The 23,262-nt window shown below is 39.7% G+C and overlaps 1 protein-coding gene across 1 annotated transcript in view; it reads left to right on the plus strand.

Annotated features, from left to right (window-relative positions):
- Positions 1 to 2,785: 2,785 nt before the first annotated feature.
- Positions 2,786 to 23,262, plus strand: part of DYNC1H1 (dynein cytoplasmic 1 heavy chain 1) — a 57,247-nt gene continuing 36,770 nt past the window's right edge. Inside the window, exons 1-21 of the mRNA XM_044435964.1 lie at positions 2,786 to 3,166; positions 8,230 to 8,317; positions 9,998 to 10,171; positions 10,834 to 11,089; positions 11,914 to 12,100; positions 12,205 to 12,476; positions 13,341 to 13,568; positions 13,949 to 15,025; positions 15,530 to 15,709; positions 16,424 to 16,573; positions 17,434 to 17,580; positions 17,712 to 17,852; positions 18,039 to 18,215; positions 18,737 to 18,847; positions 19,205 to 19,324; positions 19,571 to 19,810; positions 20,280 to 20,435; positions 20,608 to 20,721; positions 21,290 to 21,400; positions 21,490 to 21,699; positions 22,425 to 22,571. Of these exons, the coding sequence (XP_044291899.1) occupies positions 2,905 to 3,166; positions 8,230 to 8,317; positions 9,998 to 10,171; positions 10,834 to 11,089; positions 11,914 to 12,100; positions 12,205 to 12,476; positions 13,341 to 13,568; positions 13,949 to 15,025; positions 15,530 to 15,709; positions 16,424 to 16,573; positions 17,434 to 17,580; positions 17,712 to 17,852; positions 18,039 to 18,215; positions 18,737 to 18,847; positions 19,205 to 19,324; positions 19,571 to 19,810; positions 20,280 to 20,435; positions 20,608 to 20,721; positions 21,290 to 21,400; positions 21,490 to 21,699; positions 22,425 to 22,571 (4,548 nt within the window). The 5' untranslated portion in view covers positions 2,786 to 2,904. The remainder of the gene's footprint in view (positions 3,167 to 8,229; positions 8,318 to 9,997; positions 10,172 to 10,833; positions 11,090 to 11,913; positions 12,101 to 12,204; positions 12,477 to 13,340; positions 13,569 to 13,948; positions 15,026 to 15,529; positions 15,710 to 16,423; positions 16,574 to 17,433; positions 17,581 to 17,711; positions 17,853 to 18,038; positions 18,216 to 18,736; positions 18,848 to 19,204; positions 19,325 to 19,570; positions 19,811 to 20,279; positions 20,436 to 20,607; positions 20,722 to 21,289; positions 21,401 to 21,489; positions 21,700 to 22,424; positions 22,572 to 23,262) is intronic.

The following is a 23,262-nucleotide window of genomic DNA, read 5'->3' on the forward strand; positions in this document are numbered from 1 at the left end:
CCACCAAGCGCTATTAGCTTGGTGAGCACAAGAAAGATAGCCAGGGCCACGAATTCATTAAAGACTTGTCTTTTTTCCTGTAGCAGACTAAGGGTGCACCCCTGTGCAAGGAATGGGTACAATTCAAGCAAATTTAGCCAGAAAAAGGGCCTACAACTCCCAGCATGCCCCCAGCTGATGTTGAGAATGGTATTATACCTCGCCTTTCTTCCTCCTGTAAAGAACACAAGTTGGCTTACAAAGGTTCACCAACTTTCCATTTTATCCTCAAACAGCAGCTCTCTGAGGTAAGCTGGGTCTGAATGCAAAGCCCATGCAGCAAAAGGAAAAGAGCGACTCGGAGTGTGGCAGTGACAGTGCCAAACTGTCTGGTAACTCTTCCCCACCCAGGTGGAAAGTAACAGCCATGGTGATTCATGGAACTGGTAGACTTTCACAAACTTTCTCCTGAAAGCTGCGTGACTACAAGTCTGGGACATGTGAGGTTGGCAAGATGTGCTCCTTTTCAAAAATCCAATTCCCATCCTGGGAATTGCAATTCCTTTAGTGTGCTTGTCATTGTGTTTGCTATTGGAAAGCCCCATAGATTTTAGCTAAAATTAATACTTGCTCTATCCTAAAAACATTCTTTTAATGTGTGCATTATCATCATCAGAAACTTGGAAAGATAATTTTGTGTTCTGAGTCAAAAAAAGTGGTAAGAGTCATGATTCTTTTGGTTTACAGATTCGTTTGAGTTCAGTGGGACTCACTCCAGGGGACTGAATACAAATTTGCAGTCTAGGACTACAGTCCTATGCATGCTTGTACAGAAAAAAGTTAACATGAGTGGCTAGGGCAATGTTGGGAGTTGTAGGGCTTTTGGGAGGGGTATAAACAAGCATAGCTTTGCACCTCTCATTGAGTATAGGGCAAGGAAGTCAAGGCAGCAGGTATACTACATAGCTAACACAAACATTGTTAAAGATAGAATCAGCAAGTACTTAGAGGGATAAGCCCTGCTGAAAAAGAATCAATCTGGCTTCTGCAAAGGGAAGTCCTGTCTCACTATTTATCAGAGTTCTCTGAGTGTGTCAAAAGGCATGTAGACAGGAGCAATCCAGTAGGCATTGTTTACTTGGACATCTAAAGGGCTTTTGACAAGATCCCTCCCCAAAGGCTCCTGAGCAAAAAAAGTAGTCAAAGAATAAAAGGTGGATTCTGTTATGGAACTGGTTAAAGAACAGAAGACAGAGAGTTTGAATAAATGGCCATTTCTCCCAATAGAGGGATGTACCCAGTGGAGTCCCAAAGGGTTCTGTTAGGACCAACGCTTTTCATAAATGGTCTGGAATTAGGAGTAAACAGAAATGTGGCCAACTTTGCTGATGACACTAAACTATTTAGGATGGTTAAAACCAAAAGGGATTGTGAGGAGCTCTAAAGGGCTTTCTCCAAGCTGGGAGACTTGATATCAAAACGGCAGATTGTAATGTAAGCAATGGTAAAGTAATGGGGCAATAAATTCCAACTTCAAGAACAAGCTGGTGGAATCTGAGCTGGCAGTGAGTAAGCAAGAAAGTGATCCTGGGGTAGTGATGGACAGTTCAATGAAGATGTTGGCCCAATGTGCAGCTGTTGCAAAAAAAGGGCAAACTCCATGCTAGGCGTAATTAGGAACAGAATAGAAAATAGAATGGCCCAGATCATACTCCCCTTAAAACAAATCTTTGGTATGACCCCACTTAGAATATTGTGTACAGTTCTGGTCACCTTACCTGAAAATGGCATTACTGAATTGGAAAAGTACAGAGAAGGGCAACAAAAATGATAAATGGGGAGCAACTCCCCTGTGAAGAGCAGTTACAACAACTGGGGCTATTTAGCTTAGAAAAAAGGTGAGTAAAGGGGAGACATGATAAAAGTGTTTAAAATAACGCATGGTGTGGAGAATGTTGGAGAGGGAGACATTTTTCTCCCATATCACTAGAACCCAATGTCATTCCATTAAACTGATCGGTGGGAAGTTCGGGACTGATAAAAGGAAGTACTTCTTCACCCAACGAATAGTAAAACCATGGAATTCTCTACAACAGGAAGTGGTTGCTGGCCGCCAATTTGGATGGCTTTAAAAGGGGATTGGGTAGATTCATGGAGGAGGAAGTTATTGGTGCCTACTAGCCTTGCTGGCGGTGTGCTGCCTCCTTTAGCCGGGTGGCCTGCATGCATATGCCAGTAGCTGAGGTGCCAGGCAGGCAGAGGTTTTGCACCCATCCTTCTTGAGTGATCTGTGAGCAACTGGTTTGCCACCGTGTGTACCGAGTGCTAAATCCAGCATTGCTTTTCTTATGCTCTTATGGCTACTCCTCTGGAGATTGTAAAGTCAAATACCAATCATCAAAGGAAAAGAGCTAGGAAAAAGGGAAAAGGGGAATAAGGAGATCTCTAGAAACTAGAAAATGTCTAGAATCACAAACTCAGCCTAACCTACCCCACAGGGCTTTTTGAATGTTTGGAGAGGAGGATTGTGCTAGTCGCCCTGGGTTCCTTGCAGGAAAACCGGCGGAGTATAATATAATAGATATAACATAAAGCCCGTGCAGGACAAAGACAGTGTCCAAGCATGAAGCCCAACGCTTTTATAACTCGAACTACCATTCCCACATCCCTCTCGGGCGGCTTTGAGATGCAAATAGGGATTTGTAGTCCTTCCGCCTGTCTCTATTGTCATCAGCCGGGAGGATTCCCGACTACGCTTCCCAAGATCCTTCGGGGCGCGGCTGACAGAGGGAGGCGGTGGTTAAAGAACGGCGCGGCGGGCGCGGCGGGCTCAGTGCGAAGTCGCAGAACTCCGCGGTCGAGCAGGCCCTGTCTGTTGGCCGTGACTGTCCCTCTGGCTTTGGCGGAGGGGCCATCCCAGCAGCCATGTCCGATCCGGGAGGTGGCGGCGGCGGCGGCGAGGATGGAGGGCTGGAGGTGACCGGCTCGGCGGTGCAAAATGTGGCAGACGTGTCGGTGCTTCAGAAGCACCTGCGCAAGCTGGTGCCACTGCTGCTGGAGGATGGCGGCGAGGCCCCGACCGCGCTCGAGGCAGCGCTGGAGGAGAAGGGCGCTGTGGAGCAGATGCGCAAGTTCCTCTCGGACCCGCAAGTCCACGCCATCCTGGTCGAGCGCTCCACCCTGAAGGGTGAGTCAGTCGCCTCTGCCAGCGGCGAGGCAAAGCAGCGGAGATGTGTTGCAGGATAAGCCGCTTCTGGAGCGGAGCGGAACAGGGCTTGGCTGCCGAGGGAGGGTGACGGAGGAGTGCTGCAACGATGGAGGGGCGAAAGGGGGACAGGAAGGCCCGGCTTCGCTCTGCGCTCCCGTTGTGGCTGGAGACAAACAAGGGAGGAGCCGGGCGGCGAAGGAGGAGAAGACGACGATGAAGAAGAATGGGGAGGGGTGTGACCGCTGAGGGAGGAGAGGGCTGTGGCTGCCAAAATGGCGGCGCCGCTTGTTGCGGCTTTGTCCTTATTCCCTGTCAGGAATTGATGGCCTTCGCGGCCCCTTCCCCGCAGCTTCTTTCCCGCAGTTATGCTCACAAAGCCCTGGAATCCAGGGTTAACTCTCATTGCGGCCCCGTTCAGTTGTGTGAGTTTATCCGAAATAGCATCCTCTGCAAAATCTCCACTCGGTTGTGAGTGGTCGCATTTGGATGGCTTTGGGCCAGTCATCATTTCAGCCTAAGCTACCTTACGGGGTTGTTGTTAGGATACAGTGAAGATTACGTGGACGCCGCCTTAGATTCCTTGCAGGAAAGACAAAGAATATTAATTACAGGCAAGACAAAGAATATTAATTACAGGCAGACAGACACATGCATGCCTCTACCTTCAGAGCATCACCTGAGATTGTCAGCCTTTTTAAACATAAATTTTGGCTAGAATTCCTTGCAGATTTGGACACAAAGAGCCCTGCAGCTCCTAACATTGCTTGCCCAGTCGGCCATAATGACTGGGCAGTGTTTGGAGTTGTAGGGCTCCTTTTTTTCTAAACTGGCATAGGATTGCACTGCTTACTACACACCTGCCCTGTGTGCATGGCACATACTTTCCCTGACGCCCTCCAAAGGTAGTAGACCCAGTATGCACAGCCGGCACAGAGTTCCCCAGTTCATCTATACCAGGTCTGAGGATAGCCTTTTATACTGCTCACGGATCATGACTTAGATGAATGCTGAAACCTCTGTGTAGCAGGACAAAGTCCTTTCTGTGTTTAGATAGGAAAAAAAGCCTTACAACTCCTGTCATTGTCCTAGGACTTTGGGATGGATGTTTTGCACCCTAAATTGGTAAAGTTTTCAACATTGGTCTTTCTGGGACTTGAATTCATAGAAAGTGGCCTTTTGCCAGGACAAATGGTTTTGTCCATTTAGCCTAGCATGATCTGCTCTTATTGTCATTGTCTTCTAAGCCCAGTGTTCGTCATTTTCCTCTATGCCCCCTTCTAGAACCATGTGTTCATTTTATTCTAATTAATTATTATTAACTGATGTAATTTAATTACATCATTCACCACATAACCAAAGTTTTCAGCATAACATGCACAGTAAAAATGAATACAACAAAGTCAGTAATATGTCTGCCAGCTGAAGCTAAGTCTGCATGCATCTGATGAAATGGATTCTTTTTCTCCAGAGACCTTTTATTATGGGAACAGCATGATCTGTTGTCTGTTTTAACTGTTTTTTTTAAAATGGGTTTCAAGCAACATCATTATTATGTTAATGGACCACATATTTGTTGCTTGTTCTGTTTCCCCCTCCCCCAGGCTGTAAGAATTTGGCCAATAATAAATTTAAGGCTCCACAAGCCTTAGAATTAGAATTATCTAATCCAGTACCACCTTGACCAGGTCCAGATCTGTCTTGTGGAAAGGGCATTGTGAAAGATGGTGAGGATCTGCTTTACCTCACCCTCCTTCAGAGTGTCTGTATCGGCAGGAATAGTTGCCAAGACTGCTGTAGACTTTCACATCTCTTCGGCTTCTGGGTTGGCAGTTGGAGGTGCAGACAATTACCTCTTGAAACAGAATTGGTTTATTGGCTACTAGTTGTAAATTTCTAGTTCATATGATGATTATTTTGTTTATATTTTCTTTATTGCTCAACCATTTGCCTAGCTCCCCCACAGATTGTAAATTGTAAGCATCTATTTATTCTTAAATTCTGTCTCTTCTCCTCTGTTGAGCAGTGATTACAATGTCCTTAGAAATAATAGGAGATAATTCTGTATGAACTGCAAATGTGTGGTGATGGTGCTGCCTGAATAAAATCTGTGTAGAGCCATTAACAATCAGATAAGCTTAGTAGCCAATCTGAAACGAGATGTGTTTTATTGGTAGATACAAATAGCTTTTACTCTAGTGCAGTAGTTTTCAGTATTCAAGCCCCCATTTGAACATTGGCTAGTGTGTTAAGGAACCAGTCAGAATAATGAGGGATGTCTATTTGCTCAATTTGCATGATGTTCTCCACAGTCCTTTTGCTCCACTGGAACAGGGTATGCCCTAGAATGCACCCAACACTATTCTAAAATTGCATACTCCAAGGGCATAATAAAACTTGCTGAGTACACTGTCTTTGTAGATTTCTTTGCCATCCTGCACACTATTAATACCTTAAAAGCTATAATGGAAGCCGGGTGTTCTTCTGAGTAATTGAAATTCAATGAGTACATAAAGCCTTGCATATGAAAATTTTGCAAAGTGCTTTCTGATAAGATTACTCATGTATGTTGTCATCAGTATTCAGTAAATGCTGGCTGTAATTATGTTAGCAAACAGCTGTTTTTCCCATTTTATTAATCCTTAGTGTTTTATGAAATGATTCTAAGATGAACTGCAAGTCAGAACCCCACCCATTACTGAAATTGTATCTCCATTGCTTAACTCAAACTGGTATATAAAAAAGCATGCCTTTTTTCTGGAAAAAAGAAAAAATACTGTGCTCAGCAGTATATCACATAAATAATGTTTGTATTTGTTAAAGAATGAAATGTGAGATCCTGATAGGAAAATATTTTGTAAATCCTTGCACTTTTTCCTGTTTTATCAAGTTAAAAAGTGGATATAGTCAATTCTAATCTTATCTTAAATATTCTTTGTAGTTTTACCTTTCTGCAATAATTTGCCATTGACAAGCACTGTATGTTCATTTTCAAGCTTTTTAAATTCCTTTCCAAGAGGCACTGACCGTTTTTCAAATATTAAATCTGTGGCAGGGCTTTTTTTGTGTTCAGGCATTATCCCGGAAAGACAACCTGAGCTGCTTGTTGAGTTGCATTTATTGAGCCTTTCTAGATCTTAGATAAGCTGAATGCCGGAAATCTTAATGCTGCATATATAACCATTAGAAGTAAAATGTTTTGTTTAGGAACAATTTAACTAGAGAGCCTAGATGCTTCCATTTCTAAGAATCAGAATAGGTATTCTAGGCTTAGCATAAAGTCTCTGTGTTTATGAGCTCTTTAATTAATGACTGACTAAATAGTCCTGGAATAGCTTTATTAATCTTTGCATTGTATGCCCATTGACAGTGTCTTAAATCTTTCTGATAGTTTGAAGTGACCTGTTTTTGGGGTAGTTAGTGTAATGATTTTAATACCCTTTTAAATATAGATGAGGAGCCTCGCGAATCTTAATCTTGCCATGCTCAAAATGGTGCCTCCTAGTTCTTAAGTGCTGATTCATTACATCACTGCATTCAGCTCTGTGTGTTACATTTGGAAAACTTAAATAAACAGTAAGATTATCTGAATACTGTAAGAGTATTTGAATATTCTGGTAAAGTTATATATGTGTAAAATATAACCCAAACAATGTACTGATACAGTTTTTATATGAGACTTTGTTGCTGCGATAAAGTTTTAAATGTTGCAAGTGGTAGCTTTTTGGAACAAGAATTTTAATATAAAAATAAATACTGCTAACAGTAATATTGAGTTACTGTTTAGTTCTTGTACTACAATCCTTTATACACTTAACTCAGAGTAAGCATGATTAACAACTAGGTGGCTTACATGTGTGGGATTGTAGTGTAGGTCTCCTTTGATCAAGTCCTAATTTTAAGTAGTGTTTGAAAGAGAGGTGGGTGAAAAGAAATAACATCTAATAGTATCTAATAAGCCTAGTAAACAAACTGTATGTCTTAAAATGCTATACTGAAAATTATAGCCCTGTATCTGAAGTTAGTTACTTACCCTAAGGGATAGCAAAATTAAAATGTTTGCTTATGTTATTGGTGAAAGAAATCTAAGGTACAGTGCTATGCATATTTAACCAGAATTCTCCATGCTGTTGGGGGATTCTGGGAGTTGTAGGACTTTTACAGAAAACTAATTTCCAGAAAGTATGTAAAAGAGGCATCCATAAGATTTGTAGAAACCTGAATTTTGGCTGCATGTGCTGCAGTATCCTTTTTATGAAGAAGGGACAATAACTGGGCATTTTTAAAGGATTGATTGGTGGTTCAGCTTATAAAATATAAGAGTCTGACTGCTCTTGGCAGAAAGTAGCTTAGCTTTTACAATGAAACATAATGTGTAGTTTACCTCAGCCCTCATAATCAAAGCCCATGGTATTACAGGGAATATCCAAAATTTCCTTTATTAAAGTTGATTTCTTTCCTACAAATAGATATATTCTTTCATCTCATATACTTTCTCTTTCCCTTTCCCCAGTTGGGTGTGTCTTTTACATGGAATTACTGCTCTGCTGCATTGCAGTGATTTCATTGCTGTAGTACTGGCTGCTAAAGCGATGACATCATCCTCTGAGTTGACAATCAAGTTTACAGTGCTCTTTTTTTAATCTCATGCTGTTCTTTTCCTATGTACTCCTAAAGGAAATTCAGAACAGTTTGGCAAAATTATAATTGCTTTTAAATAAATATATACCAAATTTAGTATATATTAGCATACAAGATTTATACTAAATGGCAGTCATTTTTGTCCAGCTGTGGTAGACCTATTTCCATTTCTTAACATTTTTAAGAGCTTGAGTTTAAATGCCAGCTTTCCTTAGGAGGTAATCAAATACATAAAATATTTTATTTTTGATATTTTTATGCTGCCTTTTTGCTGAAGCTGCCAAAGCTCTGAAAAAATAGATAAGCATTGGTAAGGTATGATCAGTAATAAAAGGCCAAAGATACTTGTTAGATGGGTGCATTGCAAGATCTGGTACTAGTAAGATCTCCTTAATTCTTTGCAGAGGATGTTGGGGATGAAGGAGAGGAAGAAAAAGAGTTTATTTCCTATGGTATAAGCACTGACATACATTATGGCATAAAATCAAACAGGTGAGTCAACTAAATTCCTCTTCTGAGAATGTATTAAGAACTGATCCTGCAGTATTCTGGTAATACCTTTTGCATTAAAGATGTCTCAGTGTATTCAGGGTGCACTCTTATGCATGTTTAGATGAAAAAGTCCTGCAATGCTTAGCTGTGGGGAGAGGGAAATGGAAGGTGGACTTGAAGCTCCTGTCTTCTGGCAGAGGCCTGAGGAATTCATTCAGAAGAGTGGTACAAGTAAGAATTGGGGTGATGCTTGAATTTAGGTAGTTTTCTGACCCCCTGGAAAGGGAGATGACACCTGCCCTAGAATCGCAGTGCTTTAAGTGTTTAGAAAAATGCTACTGTTGGGGCATAGGGAGATATCTGTGGTATCATAAAGGTCTACGAAGGTTTTGGGGCCTGCAAGATGGTTACTGAGCTATCACGAAAGGTGGGAGAGACAGTGTAAGTCCTGCCAGAAGAACAGACCAGTAATGCCTTTCTGATGTCAGCTAATGGTGCAATGTCTTCAGCCTCTTCAACTTTCAGTCCAACTTTAATATGCATGTTCTAGAAAATTATAAACCATTGCAAGAGCGATTTTTGTTCTTGTTTCAGTTTATATAACTGATTTAGTCATTGAACTGACAAGGAGTTCTAAGATTTGGAAATAAACTTAATTTGAAGGAAATTCTCATTAGGGCATCTAATGTCAATGGAATTTCCCTGCTGCCTTAATTTTCTCCTTTCCCCGCTTGCATGCTTAAACATTTTGTAGAAATATTGTTCCTGCTTTCTAACTTGGACATGACAAGAAAAAAAGGAGAGATCTCTTGTGATTCTAGATGTAGCGAAGATGCAAAGCAGACTTCTAAAGACTAAAAGGCAAATGGATACCAAATAGTTATTAAAGAGAAAAGTTTAGTAACTTTCACGAGTGTGTTTGCATCCAGTATATTTTCTGGATGCTTTACAGGAAAACTGTGCTGTTTATTCCAAATGTCTGGGTTAGTGTTTTACCCTACTCAGTTTAGTACGCAAAGGATAGGTCCTTCCAGATAAAGAAGGGTTTGCCTTCCCAGAATATCCTGCACAAGGTCTAAACGAGAAGTATCTAATCTGCCATTTGAAGAAGGCACATATAGCAGATCTACTCTTGAGCAAGGCTTGGTTATGAGCGGGAGTGAGTCTTTTGATATAGAACCCAAGCAGATGATATGCAGTTTCATCTGTGGCCTGCAAAAAGCAGCAGAAGTAAGTTCAAGAAGGGAGAAGGATCAGAAGAGAGTGCTTTTCTTTCCTCCTCTCAGAAAAAATGTTGGGAGACAAAATCACTCTATGCCCTGAGAAATCACACAACTCAAGAAAGGATTAATCATACCCTGTTAGCCTCTGAGGGACTCAACTCTGACCTGCCTGGAAATTGTGGAGTTTATTTGTAGGTACTATCGCCCCCATGCAAAATAATATGAACGTTATTGAAGCTTGACTCTTTGATTTTATTTTTATATTCTGTAAAAGCTAGCTTTGTAAAGCTTTATTAAAACCTAGAAAGAACTTAAGATTTAAAGGATTTGTAGATTCTTCCTTTAAAGCTGTACAATGTATGCTAATACTTGTTATCTGCAAATACCCTATGAACCTAAAATGTGTGTGTTCTCAAACTAAACTGAAGAGATGATTGCTGATTTCTCTCATTTACAGTTTGGCATTCATTAAACGAGCACCAGTAATTGATGCAGATAAGCCTGTGTCCTCACAGCTTAGAGTGCTCACTCTCAGCGAAGACTCTCCCTATGAAACTTTGCATTCCTTCATTAGCAATGCTGTGGCTCCCTTCTTTAAATCTTACATCAGAGAGTCTGGCAAAGCGGACAGGTAATTATTTTAATTGTTACTCATTCTAGCTATTATGTCAGTGAAGGTATAAAGAATGCATAGAGGTGGGATGGGAAAATATGGAAGGAAAATAATGCCCCTGAACCGAAGAGCTTCAGAAGAGCTCCATTCATATGCACATGTGAATCAGGGCTTCCCCATGTTCTACTGCTGTATGTGATTTCTCATACCATAGTCAAAGCTGCTTCTAAAGGTCCCCATTGATTGATTGATTGATTGATTGATTGTTACATTGACTTCCTCCCATTTTTCCAACAAGTGCAAATGATTTCTCCATGTTATCTTTCCAACAGCCCTGTAAGAGGGGTTAGCCTGAAAGTCAGTGATTTGTCCAAAGATACCAAATGGCCTTCATGGCCAAGTGAAGAATAGAAATCCTGGGTCTCCTGAGTCCCATTTCCACACTCCAACCACTAATTCACACTGGCTTGCAGGGGGGCCTTTTAAAACTGTGTAAAAGGAGCACATCAAGTGGCCTTTTGAATCCCAGTCTTTTTATTAAATCTATAAAAAAGATGTATAGCTTCAATAAAACTTTGAAGCTTGACAATCCTTATGTTGTCTCTAGAGAACAGAACAGCCCATATTGGATGGAATATGTTCTTTGGATTTTTACTTGGCTTACTCCTCCTTACCTACAGGGATGGTGATAAAATGGCCCCCTCAGTTGAGAAAAAAATTGCAGAACTTGAAATGGGACTGCTGCATCTGCAGCAAAATATTGAAATACCAGAGATCAGCTTGCCAATTCATCCAATTATTACTAATGTTGCCAAACAATGCTATGAACGTGGTGAGAAGCCAAAGGTTACTGACTTCGGTGATAAAGTTGAAGACCCTACTTTTCTCAACCAGTTGCAATCTGGAGTTAACCGGTGGATAAGAGAAATCCAAAAGGTAAATGAGGAAAAAACATTTAATACTATATTAGATAATTCTATGTTGTCTTCAGAAGAGGTTATTTTACCATTTTTAGTTCATTGTTAGAGTCTCTGTCAATTGCATTTTGCTACAATGAGGCAGGAATTTACAGTATGCAATCTATCTGGGGTGTATTGAGAATTGTATGTTCATAATTCATATTCAAGAAGTAGTTCTGCGTTAGACTGTGGCCCTCCAGCAGTTCTGATCATCCTTCGCCACTGGCTTGGCTGGGTAGGGCTGATGGGAATTGCATTTTACTAACCTCAGTATGGTCACATGTTCCCCACCCCTGCACTAGATTTGTCTGTTGTATGTCCTACATAAATCAATGCACAGAGAGAATTCTGAGCAAACATACAAAAGCTGCTTGGTAGACAAATTGTTCGGAGGCTTTTCTTGGGGAGGAAACATATAAATAAATACCTTGGAGCATGTGAGAGTGTGTTCAGAACCAGTTAATCTTATATACTGCCTGTGCATGTTTATTCAGAGGTCAATCTTTTGTGTTCATCGGGATTTGTTTCTTAGTATCTTTAGTATGCATGTTTCAGCTTGGTGTTAAAAGAAAGGCTTTCTGCTCCATGTAACTCTTTTCTGTGCACAGATATAAATACCAGCTTGGCAGAATATTTTCTAGCACTGTTTACATAGCCAAGCACCTTTTTAGTACATAATCATGTGGTGGGGATTCAGCAGGTACTGTGCTCATCTAACCACTTAAGGTTATGCTTTAAAGTGCTTTTACTCCATATTTTTTACAACAGAGGTTTTGCTAAGCACTCATTAATGTTTTCAAGGTGACCAAACTAGATCGAGACCCTGCATCAGGCACAGCTTTGCAAGAAATCAGCTTCTGGCTGAATTTGGAACGTGCTCTTTACCGTATTCAGGAGAAGCGTGAAAGCCCTGAAGTTCTCTTAACTTTAGACATTTTGAAACATGGCAAACGCTTTCATGCTACTGTCAGTTTCGATACAGACACAGGTAAGAACTTCTAGAAGCTGCCCAGTAACAAAGTGGAGCAGAAATTTAGCATTTGGGTCATGCAAGTTAGTGATGTGAGGTCAACTTTCTGTTATACTTTCTAGGTCTAAAACAGGCATTGGAGACAGTGAATGACTATAATCCATTGATGAAAGATTTCCCTCTGAATGACTTGTTGTCTGCTACTGAACTGGATAAAATAAGGCAGGCATTGGTTGCAATATTCACTCACCTAAGAAAAATCAGAAATACCAAGTACCCTATTCAAAGGGCTCTGCGCCTTGTGGAGGCAATTTCAAGAGACTTGAGCTCCCAACTCCTCAAAGTACTAGGGACACGAAAACTGATGCATGTTGCCTATGAAGAATTTGAGAAGGTAAGTCCTGTTGAATACAAATGGTGTGTGGGGGAAGGGGATTTAAAACTAAACATTTGGAAGGAAAGTTTAGCCTTAAAGGTAGCCTGAAAACAATTTAATTTAGATAAAATAAAGGAATGGTACCTCTGTGCCAGAAAAGTCACATTGTACTTCTCCTGGCTCTCAGAAGCTTTAGCATTGAAAATAGAACAGGCTGCTTTTTCTGTTAAGGCTGAGTTCTGCGGTGATGCTACCTAACAACTTTTTAAAGTTTCCAACTATTACTTCCATTTATTATGATTCTTAATTATATTTCTGTTCCAATGAAAAGCCAAAGTTCTCTGAAGAGTCTACGGTGTCTGAGAAAATAGAATAAAATACCGTATAAAATCCAGAATAATAGCCTCATAAAAACACAAGATTTAGAAACTAAATTTGAAACCAGATTTTAAAAAGCTATAATAGCTTACACAAATTAAGTAACAAGACCTGTTAATCAGTTGGCATAGTGCTCCAACCTAGCATAAAACTAATTAAATGTCCTGTCAGAAGTATTAAACTTTGTGCCTGGTGGGGAGTTTCTTCCATAAATGGGAGGCTGCTACTGAAAAGGCCCACCTCCTTGTTGCCACCAAGCAGATCTCCTTTGGAGGAGGCAACAGGAAGCAAACCCGAAAACTTGATCATCATGTCTGGGTAGATTGCAGTTAGGGGTTAATGCTGGTCATAACCTGGAAGACAGAGTTCAATAAAATGGAGTATAACTTCTGCTGTGTTGTAATATCTGATCCAGTACTCCTGTCCCTTCCTCCATAAAGTTTGAAAGGTTCTGCAGGTAGATGCAACATACTGAGAGTTTGTGATGGAACCTCTTTCTTTCAGGTCATGGTTGCATGCTTTGAAGTCTTTCAAACTTGGGATGATGAATATGAGAAACTGCAAGTCTTGCTGAGAGACATTGTGAAAAGAAAGCGAGAAGAGAATCTGAAGATGGTGTGGCGTATCAATCCTGCACACAGAAAGCTGCAGGCTCGTCTTGACCAAATGAGGAAGTTTCGACGACAGCATGAGCAACTGAGAGCAGTTATTGTGAGAGTGCTAAGACCTCAGGTAATATAATTTTGCTTTGCTTTACCCCGTTGATGATGCTCCATACCTTTTTAAAACTAGTAATAGTATATGTTATGCATATTGCATTAGTGATAGCAAAGCAATGAGAGTAAGAACACATTCTTCTCTTGACCCAAATTATTTTCTCCTTGAATAGCTCTAATTCAGGGGAAATAGTTCTAAATCCACTTCCAGAGGATAGTGGCTTATATGTTAAATATTGCAAAGTCATTATGAAAGGCACTTAAAATTCATGACAAATAAATGAACAGGTGAATTAGTTGATTGGTTGCTGATTCTTTTGATCATATATATCATGAAAGTGTGATTATTCATATTGCATTGCACTAAGATTTGCTTGATTGTATCACTTTACGTAGGTGACTGCAGTGGCCCAGCAAAATCAGGGAGAAGTACCTGAACCTCAGGATATGAAAGTAGCAGAAGTATTGTTTGATGCAGCTGATGCTAATGCAATTGAAGAAGTGAATCTTGCTTATGAGAATGTTAAAGAAGTAGATGGCTTAGATGTTTCCAAAGAAGGCACAGAGGCCTGGGAAGCTGCAATGAAGAGATACGATGAAAGAATTGATAGAGTTGAAACCCGCATTACTGCTCGCCTAAGAGACCAGCTTGGCACTGCCAAGAACGCCAATGAAATGTTTAGGATCTTCTCCAGGTTTAATGCTCTGTTTGTCAGGCCGCATATCAGAGGTGCTATCCGTGAATACCAAACACAGTTAATCCAGCGTGTGAAAGACGACATTGAGTCACTTCACGACAAATTCAAAGTACAGTATCCACAAAGTCAGGCTTGCAAAATGAGTCATGTTCGGGACTTACCTCCTGTATCAGGGTCTATAATCTGGGCTAAGCAGATTGACAGACAGCTCACAGCCTACATGAAACGTGTTGAAGATGTTCTTGGGAAGGGTTGGGAGAACCATGTGGAGGGTCAGAAACTGAAGCAAGATGGTGACAGCTTCCGTATGAAGCTCAACACTCAAGAAATATTTGATGATTGGGCTAGGAAGGTTCAGCAGCGTAACCTTGGGGTTTCTGGTCGTATTTTCGCCATTGAAAGCACTCGTGTTAGAGGCCGAACAGGAAATGTCCTCAAGCTAAAGGTCAACTTCCTTCCAGAAATAATTACTTTGTCAAAAGAAGTCCGTAACCTTAAGTGGCTTGGGTTCCGTGTTCCACTTGCAATAGTTAACAAAGCTCATCAGGCAAATCAGCTCTATCCTTTTGCCATTTCTCTGATAGAAAGTGTCCGTACATATGAACGGACCTGTGAAAAGGTAGAAGAACGGAACACAATTTCCCTCCTAGTTGCTGGTCTGAAGAAAGAAGTGCAGGCTTTGATTGGTGAAGGCATTGCTCTGGTGTGGGAATCTTACAAGCTTGACCCATATGTCCAACGACTGGCAGAGACTGTCTTCAACTTCCAGGAAAAGGTTAATTTACTTTTATATTCAAAGTATATTTATATTTAATGTTCAGGTTTTGGGCTGGATAAGGTAATGTTTTAGAGCTATTGCCATGCAGATGTTCGGATAGCATTAGCCATCTGCCAGACTAAATTGAGGGGTGGTCCTTTTCTAAAACAATGGATTTTGAAAGAGCCTTTTAATAAATCAGTTTGTAAAAATCTTACTTTTTGTTTTTAAAATTGTTATTTGTAGAGGGCAAAGTATTATGAATAGTATGGCTACTAATTTATAAAACTTAGAAAATATAGCATATATTTGCATCACATTAGTGTTCCTGGGAGAGAAATCATAATACTTCATAACAAGGGGTGCACTTGTTCCTCTAAATGCTAAATTTCTTATGCTGTGTTTCCATGTCAGAATGGCAGATCTTTGGACACTCTTTAATGAAAAGGGGGTTTTATGGAAAAGGACTATTTGGAGTACTGAAATTAAACTTTGAAAGGCTTTTTTCTGTTTGCCATTTAGGTGGATGACTTGCTTATCATTGAAGAGAAAATAGACTTGGAAGTCAGATCCTTAGAAACTTGCATGTATGATCACAAAACCTTCTCTGAGATCTTGAACAGAGTTCAAAAAGCTGTGGATGATTTGAATCTTCATTCATACTCCAACTTGCCCATCTGGGTTAATAAGTTAGATATGGAGGTAAGTTGTCAAGAGAAAGTAACTTTAATAACTTGGTAAGAAACAGAGCTATCTGCTTTACACAGTTCAGAGATTTTTAGTAAAAGGCTGTTGAAGTCAATATTTCTTTAAATAGCCCTATCATATTCAGGTACTGAAATACTAAACTAAGCTGCAATTCTTCACACACTTAACAGGGAGTAAGCTCCATTTGTATCAGATTGTCTGTTAGTCCTGTCTGTACTTAGAAATTTAGAATTGAGTCCTGTTGCTTAGTTACAAAACATATTTTAATCTTACAAATTGGTAAGTCCTGAAAATGATAAAAGGACAATGAATAATGAATAATCATCAAATTATGTTAGAATAATGGGACCAGGAGAAGTTAATCACTGGGCATAGACATTAAAACTTACAGGGTAAAATGATCTCTACTCTGCTCTATTTGAAAAGTCTGCAAAATAAGGATTGTTCTTACATCAGTTAGTTCCACTTAGAGGCCAGCAACTTGCATTTCAAACAGTCAGAAATGACCAGTAGATGTTTTAAAAAACATCCCTAATAATTCTGTCTGGACCTGTCCCTTCATAGGAATAGTTTTCAGGGAACTCTAATGTTTCAAAATATATACATCTGTGCAGGATTAATATTGTCTATGGATAGGTCCTGATTTCTGGATATCCAAAGCTTGCATTTCTGGAATGACTTGAATTTCATTATGTGTTTGTTTCCTAGATTGAGAGAATACTGGGAGTTCGTCTGCAAGCTGGGTTGAGAGCATGGACACAAGTACTGCTTGGTCAAGCTGATGACAAAGCAGAAGTGGACATGGACACAGATGCGCCCCAAGTCAGCCATAAGCCAGGTGGAGAGCCAAAGATCAAAGTATGTGGTGTCTTCACCTTTATTTGGTCCCATGCACTTTGTATGCTACGTAGCAGTGATACATAAGGAATCTCAACTAGAGCTAGAAAAACTGTCTTGGAATACTGTAATATAACTGAGGTTTGCATATGTTTGTACAAGTACAGCGGATACTAATCTTGTATAGATATTGGTAACCAGAGAAACCTTAATTTTACTGAAAAATTTCTAGGTCTAGTGATAACAGAATTTTTCAAACATTGGGAATTTATTTAAAGGCTTGGTGTAGTAAGCAGTTGGGGTACCTTTGACCTAGATGTGCTCATGCCTCTCTCCATCCTCGCTGTGGGCAATACCTTTTAGCCTCATACCTGATATTCATCCCTTCTTGGTCTCATTATTCCTGTCATGGTCACCATTGGGGGAAAAAACCCAAATACAAATAATGAAGCAACTCATATGAAATATATTGGTATACTTCTAATAATAACAAATTTGGAGATTTTGGTGCTGAATTATGGTGGTGTTAGAATTAGGGATTATTATTTCATAAACAGAAGGTATTGTTCTATCCCCAAAGAGCATACAATAGAAATATTTGTATTTGAGAGACAACTGCAGAGGAATGAATGCAAGTAAATGTTAATTACTTGTGCTTAAGCTTGGTTAGGCTTAAGGCTTCACAGAAGAGTCAAGTTTGGGAGAAAATTTGAAAGAACTCAATACATAATTATGCAGCTTGTGAATACTAGTGTTTTATACACAGTGTTATAAATACTGTGGCTGTCATGTAGTACCATTTTTTCCCACTGAAGCAACTTTGATTGTGTTACAACTTCATCTAGCAAGACAAAACAGAACATGTCTTTATATTCCTGCAGAATGTTGTGCATGAACTGAGGATAACCAATCAGGTGATCTACTTGAATCCACCAATTGAAGATTGCCGATACAAACTATTCCAAGAATTGTTTGCTTGGAAGATGGTAATACTGTCACTGCCTAGAATCCAAAGCCAGAGATACCAGGTAAGAATAAAGAAATATAATTTTTGATCTAAGAGTGCCTTAGCAGAATTAACACAAATCCTGAATAATTTATATTAGATCATTTGCTTTGAAATGAAAAAAGCAAATTACTTCATTCTGGATTTTGTTAGGTGGGTGTGCACTATGAGCTGTCAGAAGAGGAAAAATTCTACCGTAATGCATTGACACGGATGCCAGATGGCCCATCAGCACTTGAAGAGTCTTACTCTGCAGTCATGGGGATTGTAACAGAGGTGGAACAGTATGTTAAGGTAAAATGGAGATTTGGTTTGTCTTGAAGTTATAATACAATGTTCTTCTGTGTGTCAATGCCGTAATTAAAATGGTTTAAAAGTACATTTTTCAACTTATTCATTCATAGACATGAGAATTGGATACAAAAGAGATACTAAATTCTTTGCTTGGGGTTTCTTTCTGTGTGTGTTTTTGACCTGTAGGTTTGGCTGCAGTACCAATGTTTGTGGGATATGCAAGCTGAAAATATCTACAACCGCCTTGGAGAAGATTTAAATAAATGGCAAGCACTGTTGGTTCAGATAAGAAAAGCTAGAGGAACCTTTGATAATGCAGAAACCAGAAAAGAATTTGGACCTGTTATCATAGACTATGGAAAGGTAAATAATTTGAAGTATAATAAATGCATTGTTGATTCATTAACATAATTCTGTAGCTCTTTCAGCCTGGCAGCTGGATTCCATTTCAGAGAAGTTCTTGGGAACTGCATTCCAGTGGCATAGGGGTGGGACCAAAGTATAGGCATATTTTAGCGTAGAGTTCTTACCACAGGTAACTAAGCTTTAGGAGAGGGATTCTGAAAGTCTGAAATGAGGGAGAAATGGCACAAAAGCTGGAAAACCACAGCACAGGCAGTGGGAAAGATGATGGTGAAAGGGGGTTGGCTATCTGGGGAACCCTTTGGCCTGCAGTTCTGCATCCCAGTGTAATGCCTGGTGCTTGACAACAACAACCCAGGCACTGCTTTTATTTTCATGAACTTTGATTAAATGTATGCAAGTGAAGACGCAGAAGTAGAAGGTGTGGCAAATGGGTTATTATAGTATATAACAAAATTGAGGGGGGTTGGTGAAGAGGTAGAATGGTAATAAGTAAAAGTGTCATTGTCTTAAACATGTAGGTACAATCCAAGGTGAACTTAAAGTATGATTCCTGGCATAAGGAAGTACTCAGCAAGTTCGGCCAAATGTTGGGTCAAAATATGACGGAATTCCATTCACAAATTTCCAAGGTAAGTATACTCTCAACTTGGCATTGTAAAAACAGTTGCCACAGTAAACATCTCCAAGCAAGAAAGGGACCTCTTTGTTAGTAACTCCTGCTCCCCACTTCACACAGAGAATGAATTACATGGCCTTGTTCAGTTTCTGAGGGTCTTGGCCAAAAATCCTATGAGTAGAAGTGGGATGACTGTGGGATGTCTGCTTGAATTAAGAGCTGCTGTCCATGTATGTGTCAAACCATAATTGGGTCCTTAGAGACCTGTGTTGCCTATCAGAGTAGTAATCTTAAACATAATTCTTTCCTACACAACTAGATCTGTTCTTGCATTTCCTGTTAGATCTCTAAATGTTTTGTTTACTCATAGTCACGGCAAGAGCTGGAGCAGCATTCAGTGGATACAGCTAGCACATCTGATGCCGTAACCTTCATCACTTACGTGCAATCACTGAAACGGAAAATCAAGCAATTTGAGAAACAAGTTGAGGTAAGCTCTCTTGGCTAATTTCTTACAAACTTCAACTTAAAAGTTAAAACTTTATCAGCATGTGTTGTTTAAGCTCATCCCAGATAAAGTCATATTTATATACTGTTCAGGTAACCTTTCCAGATTAATTACCCTTTCAACTACATATACAGATACTTTTTTTTGGTATTATGGCAGCAGCTGATAATGTGACCTTCTAACAGGAATATTTTTAATATAACCTTTACCTTATTTTTCTGTTTGTAGCTATACCGCAATGGCCAGCGCTTGCTTGAGAAGCAGAGATTTCAGTTTCCTTCGTCTTGGTTGTACATTGATAATATTGAAGGGGAATGGGGTGCCTTCAATGACATTATGCGTCGAAAGGATTCTGCCATTCAGCAGCAAGTGGCAAACCTACAGATGAAGATTGTTCAAGAGGATCGAGCAGTGGAGAGCCGTACAGTAGACCTGCTGACAGATTGGGAGAAAACAAAGCCTGTAACAGTAAGCCTCTGTCATTTAAATTAGTGGTCTTTGACACCTGTGTCCTATCTTTATCCCAAATAGACACTGGGGGACCCACTCCTTAATTTCATACTATATATTTGCATGATGGCAATGTTGCTGCTGCAGCCCAGTATAAGTCAGGCTATGACCAAGTTGTGCATCCTGGCACAAAAGTTTAAGACTTGTTGTTTAGATTTTATTCTAGTATAACAGTTCATTTAAGCATCTCTTTCACACTAAAAATAGCGATAACTGAGTACACACTGCCTAGGTACATATTCAAAGATACTGGCTTAATAGAAGAGTTTGAAAATCAGGTAGTTCTGCCTCTTTTTCTCGGAATAGAACAATGAGATGTATGTAAAGGTAGCTAAGGCAATAGCATACTATCTGTAAAGCTGAAATTTGGTGCATGCTCAGAGTGCATCATGGTAACCCTTAAAACGTCTACCGCTGCTTTCTTAAGGGCAACCTGCGACCAGAGGAGGCTCTCCAGGCACTTACCATATATGAAGGAAAATTTGGGAGGCTAAAGGATGACCGTGAAAAATGTGCAAAGGCCAAGGAAGCTTTGGAACTTACAGATACAGGACTCCTCAGTGGAAGTGAAGAACGTGTACAGGTATGAAAATCCAATATTTGAGTGTATGCATTTCAGCAGCAGTATTCTATAGTTATGGAGTGATATTCAAAAGAGTTCTTTCTGGTTATAACCACAGGAATCTATCAAACATTCAGTCCTATGCATGTCTCTGCTCTTACTGACAGAGTTTGAACCACTTCTTACATTGTAGGTTGCTTTGGAAGAACTGCAGGATCTTAAAGGAGTCTGGTCTGAACTTTCCAAAGTCTGGGAACAAATTGATCAAATGAAGGAGCAACCTTGGGTTTCAGTGCAACCTCGCAAGGTACTATATCATCTTTACTTGTAAAGGACTTGAGAGCTACAAAAAAAGTATTTTTAGATTTTTCGATGTAAAATCTGCCATCCATGATATTTTTAAAAATATTTTTCATGATAGTATAGTAGTTAAAGATATTTCTTGAGGTATAGTCAGTATTACAAAAACTGCATTGACACACATACAAACACTCAACAGTCAAACTTTGGGAAGGTTCCAAAGCCACTTGCTATGGGATGCAAAATGGTGAATTGATTGAAAGAAAAAAAGAAAGAAAACCTGTAGGGTTTATATATGCCTATGGCATCAGCCTAAGCAACCATTAGGATTCTGGAAAATAATTCAGTTGACAAGATCAATTCATACTTGAAGCTTTTGGATAATTGCATAAAGGAGAGTTTTTGAGTAGGCCTACAGCTGGTCTCTGCCAGATGACAAGGAAAAAGTGGTACCTGGTCAGTGTTTTAGGGGAGCAATGAGGAGTACTTGAGTAAGAACATCTGGTAATAAAAATGTCAAATTAATAATCATAATCATTACCAAGTTTTCTAAACTGGTGTTTTGAACTTGACAGCTTCGCCAAAGCCTAGATGGCTTACTAAACCAGTTGAAAAATTTTCCGGCTCGCTTACGGCAGTATGCATCTTATGAATATGTTCAGAGACTCCTAAAGGGTTATATGAAGGTAAGCTTTCCTTTGGTATGTGCTTGGATATAATACAGGTTGACACTTCAGAAGTTAAGTTTTCTTTATTCTTAATTTTTCTTTCTCAGATAAACATGCTGGTGATTGAATTGAAGTCAGAGGCTCTTAAAGATCGTCATTGGAAACAACTGATGAAAAGGTTACACGTTAACTGGGTGGTTTCTGAACTAACACTGGGACAAATCTGGGATGTTGACCTACAGAAGAATGAAATGATTGTGAAAGATGTACTACTTGTGGCACAAGGAGAGATGGCACTGGAAGAATTCTTAAAGCAGGTAACGTTAGTTCAGGATTATAAGTGTATATCCCAGTTAACTTCCAGTTTAAGCACAATACTGTGAGCCTTTCCCATCATAACTTGCAGTAAGACATGTCCAAATGCGTTAGTTGCTGCTTCTGCACCTGCATATTGAAAGAGCAAAGGGAACTGCAGGAATAAAGCCTCACAAGAGAATGATGGGAGGGAAAGATGGTAAGAGGCTTACCTCTAGGTTTGCAGCCTTTTGCATTCTGTTGTTGAGAGGAGTATCATGCTGCTTCCTGGCTCAGCTAGGAACTCCTGCTTCACATTTTCAGGAAACTGTTTGGCAAGAACTTTGACAAGGATTTTTCTAAAATGTAATTCTAACATCTAACTAAATGCTTCGGGAAGGGGCGGCATAGAGATGTTCTAATAATAATAATAAATGGAAAGAAATCATTGTAGAACCCATGTGTTGAAAGTATCTGAGGACTTGGCAGAGCATTTAAGGCCCAAGTCTTGCTTCCCAGCATAATAGAGTATCACTTGTTATATGTCCTATATAGAATGTCCTATCACTTGTTTGTAAGCTGCCCCGAGGCTTATGCGAAGAGGGCAGCATATAAGCTTGCTAAATAAATACATATATATCTAGCTTTTTTCTTTATAAAAGAAAATGACCAGGTTTTTCCTTTACTGAAGCAAGTCATAATATTTGTCATCCTGCACAAATTCTCAGCATTACTTTGCATTTTACAGATACGAGAAGTATGGAACACCTATGAGCTAGACTTGGTTAATTATCAGAACAAATGTCGTTTGATTCGTGGTTGGGATGACCTTTTCAACAAAGTCAAAGAGCATATCAACAGTGTGTCTGCAATGAAGCTCTCTCCGTACTACAAGGTATTGGCCAAATACATTTTTCTTTCTGTTACTTTATTTTAAGTCTGTCTCAACATAATTGAATATATTAAGTGCTTCAGCTTTAACGCCATATTAAAAAAGAGGCAATCTAATAAGAACGGAACACAACTGTATAAACTGCCATGCCAACCTGTTATGTCCTCATCACATTGTAATCTTCAACAGAGAACTTCCTGTATCCCCCAAGGTCACAGAAATGCATTTAGTCAGAACCAGAAAGGGGGCCTTTTAACTGATGGTGCCCAGACTTTAGAGCTCCCTCTCCATTCATTCATTATAGCTATATCTCACCTTTCTTCCTTCCAAGGAACTTAAGGCAGCTTACCTAACTCTCCTCCCCATCTTTGTCTGGTCTTCACAACAACCACCCTGTAAAGAAGAGTGTGACTTGCCCAAAGTGAACCAATGAGTTCCATGCTTTGGTTAGGACTAGAACCCAGATCTCGTAAGTCTCGGTCCTGTACTGGTAAACCATCATGCCACACTGCCTCTCAATGGAGTCTGGCCTTGCCCCTCATAGATGACCTTCTGATGGTTTATTTAAGATTTCCCTTTTCAGGAAGACATTTGGGCAATAGTTTGTAAATGCTTTTACTAAATTGTATTAAATACCTAGGAGCTGACTGTTCAAATGTTTTTAATAGCTGTTTGTTTTCTCTTAGTTTTTTTA

The sequence above is a fragment of the Varanus komodoensis genome, unplaced genomic scaffold (assembly GCF_004798865.1).
Source record: "Varanus komodoensis strain SLA01 unplaced genomic scaffold, ASM479886v1 scaffold3, whole genome shotgun sequence".
Taxonomy (NCBI): domain Eukaryota; kingdom Metazoa; phylum Chordata; class Lepidosauria; order Squamata; family Varanidae; genus Varanus; species Varanus komodoensis.